Source organism: Chenopodium album, chromosome 20, assembly GCF_948465745.1.
Source record: "Chenopodium album chromosome 20, dcCheAlbu1.1, whole genome shotgun sequence".
In the NCBI taxonomy this organism is placed as follows: domain Eukaryota; kingdom Viridiplantae; phylum Streptophyta; class Magnoliopsida; order Caryophyllales; family Amaranthaceae; genus Chenopodium; species Chenopodium album.
In genome coordinates, this window is record NC_137853.1 from 7830512 (window position 1) to 7845642 (window position 15131).

At 37.3% G+C, this 15131-nt stretch overlaps 1 protein-coding gene and 1 pseudogene across 1 annotated transcript; both read left to right on the plus strand.

Moving 5' to 3' along the window:
* Positions 1–3960: 3960 nt before the first annotated feature.
* Positions 3961–8532, plus strand: LOC145598883 (uncharacterized). The gene is made up of 8 exons (XM_081655284.1): positions 3961–4502; positions 4784–4838; positions 4997–5054; positions 5375–5469; positions 5593–5696; positions 6275–6403; positions 6526–7553; positions 8150–8532. Exons 1-7 carry the CDS (start codon positions 4363–4365, stop codon positions 7538–7540), a joined length of 1596 nt encoding a protein of 531 aa, XP_081511410.1. The 5' UTR covers positions 3961–4362; the 3' UTR covers positions 7541–7553; positions 8150–8532.
* A 4190-nt stretch (positions 8533–12722) lies between these two features.
* LOC145596735 (galactoside 2-alpha-L-fucosyltransferase pseudogene) lies at positions 12723–14765 on the plus strand (annotated as a pseudogene).
* The last annotated feature ends 366 nt before the right edge of the window (positions 14766–15131 follow it).

Here is a 15131-nt window from a genome sequence, read left to right on the forward strand (position 1 = left end):
TTGAATTCCTTCAATCCTGGCTATAAGTCTTTTTTTGTTATTTAGATTTTCATTAAACACTGTATTATTCCAGATTTTAACATCTTTAACAAAAAAATTCTTAGCCCTAATAAAATCATTATTGCCCTTAACCCACGTTCTATTAAAAAAATTAATAAAATCCTGATTGTGAGTCAAAGCCTCCTTACATCTAAAAGGGAAATTAGGATGATGAACAACAACATTAGAATTTACCAGAATAGGACAATGATCCGAATATGTTCTAGGAAGATGATATACCTGAGTGTTAGGATAATTCTCTATCCATTTTGCATTAGCTAGTGCCTTATCGAGACGTTCTCTAATTAAGTCAAGGCCATCACGACCATTGAAGTTAAGATCAATAAGCCCAGCGGCTTCCATGTACCAAGAAAAATCTTGACCTTGATTATTAGTCAATGGACGACCACCTGACTTTTCTGATTGATTAGTGATTTCATTCATGTCTCCAACCATTAACCATGGGACATTGTTAGGGGGAATGTCCTATGTGAGACTATTCCATAGCCTCGATTTATCACCAGTTGCTGAAGGGGCGTGAATGCCTGTAAGGAGCACTTCATTTTCAACTGGAGAGAATTTAATTAGAGCATGAAACATGTGTGGCGGCTCAGTAACAAAGTCCACCATACAGGCGGGCTTTTTCCACATGACCCAGATGCCCCCCTTCAGCCCATTAGCCTCGATAGATTTAAAATCCTCAAAGCCCAATCTTTTATGAACAACATTGGCATAATCATTCGATGCCTTTGTTTCGAGTAAAATTAACACCTCAGGGCGGTGCTGATTAACTACTTCTCTTGCATGCGGGACAAAATCCCTACTCGCTGCTCCCCTCACATTCCAAAGGATAACCTTCATATCTACAAACGGGACTGTGTTTGCAGGGAAGATCCCTAGTTTTGTTTCACGTTCATTCATTGGTGGGAGTGCTTCCACCCAATCCCTCCATAGATGCAACTTCTCCAAGGCCCAAATGTCCTCCATTGATAACGGAGATGCTCTCATATTGATCTCCGGAACCAAGTTTCCTGTTGGAACGTAATTGAGATCCAAAGCTAATCCCACTATTTCCTTATGTGGAATTAGAGCGATCATAAGGTTTGCTTGCTCCATGAGATTTGAGTGAATGTTTACGAATTGCAAGTTGTGAGTCCGGGGGTTTTTTGGTGGTGGTTCTAGAGGAAGAAACATTGGACCGTAGTCCGATGGATTCGGGGGGATGTGGTGTGCTAAAATCAATTTCAGACCCTCCTCCATTATATTGATTTTCTCCAATTGGAATGGGCGAGCAGCCAAGGTTTGCCAAGGGGCGGAGTTGGAAGAGTTGGGAAGAGGTGCAGGTGCAGAGTTTGGATTGGTGGTGGAGTTGGTGGTGTTGTTGGAGATTGCAGTAAGCCCTGGTAGAGAGATGAGGCCTGGGAATAAGAGAGAAAGTGGTTCTGCAGCGGTGGCGGGCTTATCAAGTGCTGAGGTATCCGGTTGAGTGTTTGGGCTAGGGTCTGGGTTTGTAATGGGAGTGGGTATGGAGATGGTCGGGGAAGGTGCAGGTTGAGATTTCTTGATGATCTCTGTATTGCCCTGTTGAGATTGATGTCCTGATTCTGTCGAATTTCCCTCAACGGATCCATTTTTTTCTAGTATAGGATAGGGAAGTAGGGTGAGAGTAGAGTTGCTGTGTAAATTCTGAGAATGTTTTTGTATAGGGGGTGCATGCGAATGGTCTATCTCGACATTAGTAGGTGAGGTTTGCCTCGAAAAATAATCAAATTTATTTCTGTGATTTCCCAATGCAATTTCCTTCTGTTTTGACTTATTATGCATAGAATCAATGTTCTTAGAATGTTGCTTCCCCATATTTTTTGCTTTTTCCATAACAACATCCTCTTTTTCTTCTATTGGCAAAACACCCCATTGAGTTCTTCTAGTTAATTGTTGGCGGCTTGTTTGTTCCCCATGCTTTCTTCCTTTTATTTCTTTATTATTTTTTTGATTTTCATCTCCCTTTACATTCTTTGCCTTTTCCTCCTTTCTATAAGATTTTCTTCTGGGCGCCGCCAAAATCCAAGGCCCATACTCCTCCTTGTCTTTTTCTTCTCTGTTTTGTTGTACATTGTTGCTTAGTTTTTTATTTTGTAGCTCTGTCTCATCGGACTCGAGATATGCTTCTCCTGGAATGTCTATTCCCCTGGCTACTCCCTCTATTTCTAGTGTCACTAGTATTGCCCTTTGTGCTGCTACCTTTCGGTGATGATGCTTCAACTTCCCTATTCTCATTGCAGCGCTCCTTCGCGTGTCCAACACGACCACATGCGAAACAGAGAAAATGGATTTTCTCATATTCAACTTTCTGCCAAGCTTTGCCCACCCATACTTTGGTGATTAGTGGTTTGTTAAGCTCTATTTAAATGCACATCCGGGCGTATCTGCATTTACTAATTTTATCCGTTGAATAATCAACTCGAATTGGTTTTCCGACCACCTATGCAATTTTATACAACGCCTCCTTGTCGTAGTATTCTACTGGCAGTTCCGGGAACCTGATCCAGATAGACATATTGAGAAAGCTTTCCGTTGAAGGTCTGAAATTCGGTCTCCATTTGGCAATCATTAGATAATGATCTAGCACAAACCAAGGTCCACCAAATAATGCTTTTTCGAGATCATCTAGTAGGCTGAATCTAAAGAGATATGCTCCCTTCTCCATCTCAATAGTTTCCAATCCTCCTTTTGGATTCCATATCCTTTAAACTCTTTGAGCCATAAATTCTGCTCTAACATTTATTCCAAGACATTTTCCTATTAATGTTAGCTCCCATGGCTTACGAAGCTCCCTAATTTTTTCCGGAGAAAAAATCACTGCATTTTCCAATCCTTGCGTATCATCCTCCTCTTCCTCCCATTCCATTGAGTTGATTACTATCTTTCTAGCTTCCTTAAACCATTGCGAAGACTTGACCACCGCCTCTCGAAAGGAGTTAATTGGTTTAGATTGCTGTTGAGGCTTGTTCAGCAGCTTGTCCTGCTGTATAACTCCTTTGTCCCTGTTCTCACTGACCATGTCAATGTCATTGGGTTGACTCTCCTGAGATGGAGAGAGTAAGTCAACTTCCATTTCCCTGTTTTCCTTATCAATGTTAGCATTGATATGGTTAATGGCTAATTCCTCCTGGTTTCCTGCTAACTGAGCATCTAATTTAACTACTGATCGATCCCGCAAATCCAACTCTTCTGTCGACGTGACATCCATTTCTGATGATGTATCCATGGAACAATGATCCAATGTCAAAGACTTAATTGAGAACTAAACTAAGAAAAACTCGATAAAGCTATAGCTAAAATGCAAATGCATAAAGAATTAAAGAACCTATGACTCGCTCTCTGCAAGAAGAGAGTTCCCGGAGCCCCGATCACCAGAGTGACAGGGTTAGTCCCCGATGCCTACACTTCTAGAGAGAGAAAGTCTCTATAATATGAGGATGACATCAGCTAGGTTATATGTCCTCAGACCTTAGTTGTATACCACTCGTAGGATTGAAGTATTGACTATTGAGTATTGACTATGAGCGGCTAGCCCTTGACTAAACGTTACGGAGTAGTACAAAGTTGTGGACTGTGGACTGTGGAGTAGTAACTTCTAACGTAAGCTTTCGTTATAGGAGAGATAAAATAAAAAAGGCAAAGCATTTAAAAGAGACCCCAAATTGAACTTCCTCAATTCAACACTTCCCGTTAAAACTCCATTTTCTCTCTCCTTATTTTTATTTTCTCTCTCATGTATTTTCCCGCTACTTCATTCTACCCAAAAACTAAACCCTAATTCCCAAAAAAAACAAAAAAAAATCTATCTTTTTTCTCTAATTTGATATTCTAGCTATCGGTTACGATTTCTCAGAATTCTGAGGTTAGTTCTTTCCAAATTTAATTCATTAACATTGTGGAATTATTAATTTGTATGATTATGGAAATATTCGTAATTTTGTCAACTGGTAACGGATGAATTTTGTGTCGGTTTTCGAGGAATTTTTATCATCAATGAGGTTGTTTTATTAAATTCAATTTATACGTTGATTTTTTTTTTTTTTTTTCATTTAATACTGATTTTTGATTGAAATTTTTAATTAATATCTACTGAAGAAACAGAGTTTGTGATTATTATGATTTCGGTGAACCTGAATTTTTTGGAATCTTTATGTTTTCGTTGTATTCTTCAAATTCTTGTTGTATTCTTCCAATTTTTAGTGCAGATTTTTGTTTATCATTGTGATTTTTGTATGATTTGATCAATTAGACGAATTAGTAGTGGTAATTATTGTTTTTGGGATGATGAAGATGATTGAGGTGAAGAATGAGGATGATGAGTGGAACTTAGGATCTCCTGATGGTGTTACGATTGCTTCGAATTCGTCGATGTCGTGTAGCAGTTCTGAAAATGCTACCCCGAGATCTACACCATTGCACGGGTATGCATTTTCCTTAATTTCAAAATTAAAACTTTTATTTTCTAGATGATTTACTCGTCCAATTATTTTTCGTATTCCGTATACGCCGTTTATGTGAGTATGTTCGTGTGTGTCTGGGGATGGTGAGGGTTTGAGTTTTAGTGTAACTTGGGTTTATACATTTTTATTCAATCAATGTTTATTCATTAGTTTGTCTGTGTGAGGCGTTTTTGTTTTCTAGTATTGAAATAGCTATTCAAATTTGGGTAGTCTGATACATTGATGTTGTTTATGTTAATTAGAAGGACAAGTGGTCCGACAAGACGCTCATCGAAGGGTGGGTGGACAGAGGAAGAGGTGAGTGCTAGCTCTTAGATCCTCCATATTTTGATAATCATGCTTAATGCTACACTAGTTTAGTGTTTGATCAGATGTGTATGTGTAGTGGTGTAGTGTATGACTACATTAAAATCAATGTGTTTAACCTTATATTGGCTTGCTGATCTTGAAAACAGGACGATCTTCTTGCGGCTGCTGTAAAGAAACACAATGGGAAGAATTGGAAAAAAATAGGCGAGTGCAAACCTTTATACACAGTAGTTCATTTGTTCTTTTACTACTCCGGATCGTTTAAGGATTTAGACTTGATTATTATAAGAAACTTAGTCTAGTTTTTGTATTTACCATTTTGTTCAGCTGATATATGATAGGCCTTGATGGCATTGCAATCAGTTTGATTTTGGTCGTTTAACATAAAAATATTAAATTCTCGATCAAGGAAATTTTGTGAGGTGAATCTTTAACATGGTCAATATGTACTTTAATTGTACCTAGTAAAGTTCTTGTAGTTGTTTATAAGCTGTTTATTGATTATGTATCTGAATTTCCTACAGCTGAGCATTTTTCGGGAAGGACAGATGTGCAATGCTTACATCGGTGGCAAAAAGTTCTTAATCCTGAACTGGTTAAAGGACCCTGGACAAAGGAGGTGAATTAAACAATTTAAACTCTTTCTCACTAGAAGCTGCTTCTGGAGACAAAATATTGTGCTGGTTGATATTGCTGATGCCTATAAATATTGTGTTTGATTAGCTTATCTAACATCTTTTAGGAGGATGATTGTATCATTGAGATGGTTCAGATGCATGGCTGTAAGAGCTGGTCTGTCATTGCAAAGAGGTTGCCTGGTCGGATAGGCAAGCAATGTCGGGAGAGGTAACAATTTCTCTAGTGCATTATATCCCTGATCCCTACATGCGAAAATCTATAAATATTGTGTGAAAGGAAATGATGAAATTTTATTTTTCGATCATTACCTTCTGACTCATTGTTGCCTATAATGATTTGCTCTGTTCTGATTTTTTTTAGTCAGCTATTGATGTTAGCTAAATGTTTACAATGGGAAAGTGGTTGTGCATTGTAATTTGCTTGTTTGGGATAAAAGGTTTGGATGGTCAAAAGAGAGATCATTGGGCATTGCTTAATTACTCCCACCACTAATGCTAAATGTTGACAGTAGAAGATAGGGAAAGATTCTAATATATACTTATTTAAAAAGGATGAATATCGAAAAGGGAAATCTCTGTTTTTCTAATATGATAGGCAAGAAAATGTTATTTTTTCTGGTCGAAATGTAAATTCTTGAAGTAGCTATTAAGATCTCTTTTTTGTTTTTTCTTTGTTTTTGCATTTCTGCTCACTAAAAGCAAATTAGAATGCAAGGCAATTGATTGGAGGCAAAAGTTTTGTTTTGGCTTTTCTTTTTTACCCCCTCATTTGTGGCTCTCATGTAGGTGGCACAACCATCTTGACCCTGCGATAAAGAAAGATGCCTGGACAGAGGAGGAAGAATCACTTCTTACTTACTATCACCAGAGATATGGCAATAAATGGGCAGAAATAGCGAAATTTCTTCCCGGAAGGTATCTGTTTTGGAATTCGCAATCTTATCATGGTTGCATGCTGACATTATAGTGTTTACTGTTTTGACAGTCAATTTTCAGCAGTATTTATGTTTTAACTTCTTAGTATCGGAAATATGCAGGACAGACAATGCCATAAAAAATCACTGGAATAGCTCTTTAAAAAAGAAGTTGGATGCAAGATCGCCTCATGGTTCTACTCAGATCATAAACAAGATTACTTCTGAAATGAACTGTTATGAGGGAAAGTTAGACCTCTACAGAGTCCAAGTAGCTGCAAATGTTTATGAAGATAGCTGCACAGCATCAGCATCAATCTATGGTGCTGAAACTTGCTCTACTGAATTAGCCCTTGGAAATACTCCTGGAAATGCTAACCGTTCAGAAATTAGACTAAACCGACCAAGCAGGATGTTGTGTGATGAACAAGATGCTCCTCTTGGTGCAGATCTTCAGCTATCTAGTACAGATACTGTAGGTTCTCACATGAATTTTCCTTCAACAAACTATAAGGCTACACCCTTAACTATGTTATCGCTGGAGTCTCCCAAAAGGCCAAGAAGTGGTAGCAAAACTGTTGATCAGGTCTTCAGGAGTTTAGATGAGCCTTTCTTGAGTTTAGGAATGTCTGGTTTCAGTGAGGATGATGCTCAGGGCAAGAAGAAAAACAGAGTTAATGGTATATCTACAGATTCTGAACGTACAAGTTACGGCAATCTGTGCTATGAGCCTCCTGGGTTAAGAATTTCAGAGAATGGCCTGGTATATGGAGTCAATTATGTAGAGAACAATGATGCTCAAACTAACAGTCCATTGTATCTTTCTACACCACCTAGCCATGTATATACCCCTACAAGTAGTGGCAGTCCAGAATCTATATTGAGGAACTCTGCTATGAGCTTTAGCATGCCTTCTATAATAAGAAAGAAAAGTTCAAGTAAATTTAGAAATTCCGCCGAGAAAGGGATGGGAATGCAAGATGTCAGGAAGGCTGAAACTTCAGCAGCTCATAAGCCTGTTGAGAGATGCCTTGAACTTTCATTTGACATGGAAGCAGATGTTGGTGGAGTGAAATGTGGCGCCTCTGTTGCAACTCCAGGTGATGTTGTTGGCTTGAAGACAATGTCGATATCTTGATATTCCCCTATTGGTAACGTCTGATCTGTTGATGCCCCTCTCCCCGAATTGACCTGTTATCTTAATAGCATTTTACAATTTTTTGTTCTTTGTTCCTCTGAAGCCTGATACTATACAGTGATATTCAATAACCATAGGTTTTGATAAGTGTACAATCTATTTTTTTTATTCTTCCATTGCCAACATTCCCGGTCTTCTCCCTAACCCGGCATCACATTGTGTAGGTTATATACTTATATGACAGCTTTCAGAAAGGGACACATTCTAACTTTGCTTTTATATAAGCCATGCAGAATTATATTTTGGGATTGCCCTACTAACAGGCCTAAAATCTGTCTGTCTTGTTGGTTTTGTGATATTTGTCTGGCTGCAAGGTATTGTCAGTTCAAATCTTATCTGATTCAATGTTGCAGATAAGATTTCTTGTTAATGAAACATTTGCTAAAGGCTTGCTAATTAACACATCTATTGTGTTGCCTGCTTAATGGCATTCCTTCAGAAAGTCTTGCTTTACTTTAACCTGCATTTGCTGTTGTTTTTTTATTTTTATTTTTATTTTTTTTGATATTATACGACATACTAATAATAATATAAGATGTGTACTTGCAGACTCTGAAGCTGTTCTTTCTGTGGCTGTTGGGCAGTCTAGCAACTTGGACGAGAAGGGTGGGAGTGAGATAAGACTCGACCTAAATAGGTGAAAAGAAAGGCATGTTTTAAACTTTGACAATAAAGGGAAATGTAAATTTTTTAGAACTGGTTAGCTGCTTAGATAACAAAATTTTGGAGAACATTCATAAAAATTGTACATATTATCTTCTAATAAAATTGGTAGTACTGATGGAAGAAGTCGGAAACCATGGTAATATTCAAGGATGTAACGAATCTCTCTCTTGGTATTCCATTGGCTTTCTAGAGTAACCTATCCCAATTTTAATGTGCTTGCCGTCCATATCTTGGCAATAAGGTGCTCTTGTAACCTGTTTAGTTCACCAGTGAGACAAACTTTGAAAAAAAAAAAAAAGACCTCTTACTCATTGATGTTATCTGCTGCTTTATGGACACATTTTCTTATTAACTCTTTGAGAGAAAGCATTAAGAATAATTGTTATGTTATGGTTATCTGGATGTACATTTGCTATCAGCATAGCTTAATCAAGAACTAGTGTGTGTCCCGGCCTCCCGGGCGATGCCCCGGATTGCTAGTTTTTACTTCTTTAATTTGATAATGATGTTCAAGTGTTGTATAGCTAGTGTGTGATTTTGGCGTTGTCTCGGATGTTATGGTTTTTTTTTTTTTTTACTACATATGTATTTATTTTCTAATCTTGTGATAAATAAATAAATTAAATAACCTCAAAGGAATATATAATGTTAAATATGTGAAATTTAAAACACTAATAAAAGTTGGTTGAGATGGTAAGTGTGTAACATTTATTTGTTTGAGGTTGAGGGTTCGAATCTGGATAAAACCATATTTTATTAATTTTGTTAAATGAAGTCGCAAGCTTATGTGTCACTGACGTGGCATTGTGACATGTTGCCATATACGTTGAAGGGTGCCACGTGGCACCGTTCCTTGTACAGATTGTTTTGGCGTATAATACATAATTCGTGTAACAGTCGAGATATTTATTGCTCCCCGTCCCAAACTGTCTAGTTTTACTTGTTACTGTCATTACAGTAAAATTTTGATCATCAATATATTTAATTACATATTATTAAAGATTAAAAATATATATTTATTTTATGAACAGTGATTAAAACTAAAATAACAATATTACAGCTGATAATTTTTTCCCTGTATGGTTGTTAATTTTTTGATAAATGTTATCAAAGTGTATTGTTAATTTTGTTGTGATATAACGATTAATTTGAAACGGAAGGAGTACATCATTTATATGGATAATTTATCAAGGAGTATGAGATACATGATGTGCATGTATAAATTTTATGGAAAGCCAGCAAGTGACATCAAATTTGTATATTTGTCCAACTATACATGATCTTGATTATCCCCCAAATAATAAAACACTTTATTTTTTTTATTTTTTTTTTTTTGAAAACATAAAACACTTTATTTTTATTACTGTATATTTTTTTTGAAACATATGACTGGCGTGAATCATGTTGTTTCAAATCCCTCAATAGGTGGGTGAGTTTTTGGTACAGAGTACTAGTTATTCAGTTAATCTGTTTCCTTTTTTTTTGGCGGGATGTACTGTATTATTTTTGATAAATGTTAATCGTATTTTCTTAAACATTAGTATTCTACATGTAATTAATGCATTCGTAGTATGTTGGTTAGTGGAGTATACTTTTGTAAGGTTATTAAGCAAAAGTGTCGTTTAATTAAGCCATATAATTGGCTCATATAGTTTCGTCTCTTTTTGGCGAAAACGTAGCTTTTCTAAATCATCTCCTTAACTTCAATAATACCCTTTTGAAATTGATTTTGTGTCAATCATTTGGCTAATCATCATCGTTATTATATTTATTTATGTTTCTAAAATCTTGGAGGTTGAAGGTGTTGTTCCACAAAACTAGCAGTACTAATCAATCAATCAATCAATCAATCAAAGCCTTAATCCCAAAAGTGGGGTCGGCTAACATGAACCAAATTTGATTATTCCGTGTAGTCATCAACATAAATCTTTCTCCTCCATCCCTTACGATCCAAAACTTCATCCTCACGTAAATCCATGCACTTCATATCCTTCCTCACTCCTTCCAACCAAGTCATCTTTGGTCTCCCTCTTCCTCGTTTAATCCCTCCATGGTCCCACTCTTCCACTCTTCGCACCGGTGCACCCTCGGGTCTCCGTCTTACATGTCCAAACCAACGCAGACGATTTTCCCTTAATTTATCTACAATGCCCGCCACACCTACTTTCTTGCGAATAACCTCATTTCTGATTCTATCTCTTAAAGTGTTTCCACACATCCACCTTAACATGCGCATTTCCGTAACCTCCATCTTTTTAATATGCTCTTTCTTAGAAGCCCAACATTCTGTACCATAGAGCAACACTGGTCTTATGGCAGTCCTGTAGAATTTTCCCTTCAACTTTAAGGGAATGCTGCGGTCGCATAACACTCCCGTGGCCGCTCTCCATTTAAGCCACCCTGACTTAATCCTGTGGGTCACGTCTTGATCAATGTCACCATTCTTCTGGATGATCGACCCTAGGTACTTAAAACATTCACTCATGGTCAAATCCTTTCCATCCAAACTCACCACTTCATTGCTTGTCCCCCTCTGAGTGCCAAAACGACATACCAAATATTCAGTCTTACTCCGACTTAGCTTAAACCCTCTAGATTCCAACCTTTGCCTCCATTGCTCCAACTTGACATTAACCCCATCCTTAGTCTCATCCACCAAAACGATATCATCTGCGAACAACATACACCATGGAACCTCATCTTGAATTGGTCTAGTTACTTCATCTAGAACCGTTGCAAAAAGAAAAGGGCTTAATGCAGACCCTTGATGCAATCCGATTGTAATAGGGAAATCTTTTGTCAACCCTCCGCATGTCCTCACATTTGTTGACACATCCCGATACATATCCTTAACTAGGTCTACATACCTTCGTGGGATACCTTTCTTCAACATTGCCCACCAAAGTATCTCTCTTGGCACCTTGTCATATGCCTTCTCTAAATCAATAAAGACCATATGAAGATCTTTCTTCTTTACCCTATAAAACTCCATCATTTGTCTTATCAAATGGATTGCCTCCATAGTAGATCTCCCAGGCATAAAACCAAATTGGTTATCTGAAATGCTTGTGCATGCCCTCAACCTTTGTTCAATCACCCTTTCCCACAACTTCATAGTATGGCTCATAAGCTTAATTCCTCGATAGTTAGAACAATCTTGAGCGTCTCCTTTGTTTTTATAAACCGGGACCAAGGTGCTCTTCCTCCAATCTTGTGGGATCCTTGTAGCCGTCCATATCTTGTTGAAAAGGTTTGTTAACCAATCAATACCAATCTTACCCAAACACCTCCACACCTCTATCGGTACCCCATCAGGGCCAACCGCCTTCTTAGGTTTCATCTTCCTCAGTGCAATCTCCACCTCTACTCTCCTAATCCTTCGCACATACTCCATGTTGATTTCTTCATCACTCATAGAGGTATCTCCTATCACAACTCCATTACTTCCATTAAATAATTCATCGAAGTACCCCTTCCACCTGTCCTTGATGCCCTCCTCTTGCACTAGGACCATTTGGTTCTTATCTTTGACACACTTCACCATGCCAATATCCTTCCTTGCCTCTTGTCTTCTCTTTGCCATCTTATAAATGATCCTTTCTCCCTCCTTGGAATCAAGCTTTTCATAAACCTCCTGATATGCCTTTTCTTTTGCTTGGCGAACAGCTGCCTTTGCCTTACTCTTAGCCTCCTTATACGCTGCAAAGGTTTCATCACTCCTACATTTTCCTAAGGCTTGATAGCATTCCCTTTTTTGCTTAATTACTGCTTTCACCTCTTCATTCCACCACGAAGTAATTGTTATATGTTAGTCTTACTCGTAGCTGTAAGCAATTTTGGTACTTGCTAGGTTATATACTTATATGTTACTTGTTATATGTTAGAGGTAAATCGTCCATAGTTATCTAAACAATTACTGTTAGGTAAAATCACAAGTTAGATTAGTAAAACATTATAATCGATCTGATCCATGTTTTTTTTCCTCTAAAATTTTCTTTCTGCAGTTGAAAGTTCAAACAAAAGACGCGTCACCTAAAGATTAGCATAAATATACAAATAACAAGATTTTAAGCTGTAAACTGTTCTTATTGTCCAGAAAATAACAGCAGCTTGATGTTACTACTACTAGTCTACAACTCCATTTATAGGCCATTTCACTGAAATTCCAGTAAAAAAAAACAATTCCTGCCTGTTAACTTAAGTGCAAGAAAACCCATCTTATTGTTTACTTAAAGCACCCATTTTCCATGTGAGCTGCTGAATTAGTACACTAAATTTAGCTAAGACAGCTACAGATCACACCCCTTGTGACTCTTGTGCATATATTAACCCAATTCTAGTAACTTAAAATAGCAGGTTACATCATTATTTCTGGTACTAAACTTATTTTTGATTGCTCGCGTAATTTGATGCTGTTAAGAAGGATGTTTTGGCTCATTTTTTGGTTTTAGCAAAGATGAGAACACTGCACATCTCTCAAACGATGCAACTCGTTGAACGATTTACTGAGAGGGTCAATGAAGGAGGGAAATATACAAGAGTCACATTGATCTTGGTTGTTTGTTTTATAATTCTTCCTGTTTTTCTGATCTTGTTCAAAGACACAAAACCTCCTCTTTCTGAGCCATTTGATACAACTGAAAAGCCTTTGAAGGAGAGTTCAGCTGAGCTCTTGGGAGGAATTTCACAGGATGTTACACCATTAGCTGCAGGTAATGGTCTTATAATAGCATATTAGTCTTGATTATTGATTAACTAATCCTGTGCGAAGCTGGTCTTTTCGGTCCAGGCCATATACATTGTTTGTGCCAGGCCGATTAAAGGCTAACTAACTGAATGTTAGGACTCAAATCAGGCCAGAAAATGGCACCCGAAACCAGCCTGAATGTCAGATTTGATCTTTTCTGAAACAATATATTCATAGTTCCTTCTAGCTGTGTGCTTGATTTCAATTTTGTTATGAAATACAAAGTATGGTTATTACGAGTCTTTGGTTTCTTTGATTACATGTATTGCTCACTATTTTGTCATTGATTTATTCACAGATGAAAAGAACAGTTCATCACATACTTCTATTCCTAGCAGCAAGCCTATTAGTGAGCAGCACAAGCAGGTTGATGAGCTATTTGCTTCAGGATTTGTTAAAGAATCATGCATAAGCAGGTACCAATACTCTTCATACCATAAAAACCAACCTTATTATAAACCATCTTCTTATTTGATATCCAAATTACAAAGCTATGAAGAACTTCATACACGGTGTGGGCCGCAATCATTGTCCTACAGAAAAATTATAAGAAAGCTATCAAGAACACAGCACATACATGATACTGAGACCATACCATGCAAGTACCTAGTTTGGACACCTGCAAATGGATTAGGAAATAGAATGGTTAGCATGGCTTCGGCTTTCCTATATTCCCTTATTGAAAATCGAGTTTTCCTTGTTGAGTTTGAGGCCGATATGGATGGCCTCTTTTGTGAACCATTTCCTAATTCAACATGGCTTCTGCCCAAAAATTTTCCTCATAAAAACCGTTGGAGTCAAATACCAACCTTTAAAAACAGGGCAAATTCAGGGGAAAGTGGGTTTTCGCCGTCTTTTTTACACCTTGATATACAACATGGGCATGGTGATCATAATATCCGGCATTTTCATTGCAATGAAACTCTTTTATCCCTACAGAAAATCCCTGTTTTGATCATAATATCGGACCAATACTTCGTTCCTTCACTCTTCATGAGTACATCCCATAAGGAAGAGCTAAACAAAATGTTCCTAGAGAAAGATGCAGTTTTTCACCAATTAGGACACTACCTTTTTAGCCCTTCCAATGAGGCTTGGGGACTAATCACAAGATTTTACGAAGCATACTTAGCCAAAGCAAATGAGAAAATCGGCCTCCAAATTAGGGTCTTTGATCATCAACACACTCCATCCCAAAATATAATGTCACAAATTTTATCATGCACCCAATCCCATAATATACTACCGTCATTGGATAACACAAAAAGGTCTCTAGAATTTCCATGGCAAAACACAACCTCGAAATCAAAAGCTGTACTAGTAGCATCATTATATCCCGAGTATGCTGAGAGGTTGAGGAGTATGTATTGGACAAGGCCAACGACGAATGGAGATATGATAGGAGTTTATCAACCAAGCCATGAAGAATACCAAAAATTTGGTGACAACATGCATAACATGAAAGCATTGGCTGAAATATATCTGCTTAGTTTGTGTGATGTGTTAGTGACTAGCCCTCAATCTACTTTTGGGTATGTTGCCCAAAGTTTAGGGGGGTTAAAACCATGGATCATGGTTAGTTTAGGGAAGAACAAGCACTCGGATCCGCCTTGTAAACGAGGCATTTCTATGGAGCCTTGTTTTCATACTCCTCCACAATATGATTGCAAGGGCAAGACTAGGATTACTAACTTTACCAATCTGTATCCTCATATAAATGCTTGTGATGATTTGTGGTGGGAATTAAGTTAGTTGATTTATGATCTTTTGAGCTTCAATAATGTAATTGTAATTATTTCATTATGAATCCTATGACTATTGTATGTTTTGAATTGTACAATTGATCAATTTATACAGATTTACAAAAATGACATTCTTAACTATAATGCAAAGTAATATTTATGTAAAAATACTGAATATCAAGACATTAATGTTTAGTGTATATACTCTATATCAATGTATGATATCTGGCTTCAAAATATTAAGATGAACTAGATAGAACTATAGAACTGAAAAAGACATGGGCCCTAGGAGTTCATAGTTAAGCCCAATCCAAAATCCAGGGAATTATGATCCACATAGGCCCAATAACTATACAATCTGGTCCAATAACTGTAC

What these genes read in the sequence shown, in the direction of transcription:
- LOC145598883 (XM_081655284.1), top strand. Translation starts at nt 4,363, where the DNA reads ATGATGAAGATGATTGAGGTGAAGAATGAGGATGATGAGTGGAACTTA. An exon ending in GTGGGTGGACAGAGGAAGAG is followed by an intron (nt 4,839 to 4,996) that starts GTGAGTGCTAGC and finishes TCTTGAAAACAG; the next exon opens with GACGATCTTCTTGCGGCTGC. An exon ending in AAGGACCCTGGACAAAGGAG is followed by an intron (nt 5,470 to 5,592) that starts GTGAATTAAACA and finishes AACATCTTTTAG; the next exon opens with GAGGATGATTGTATCATTGA.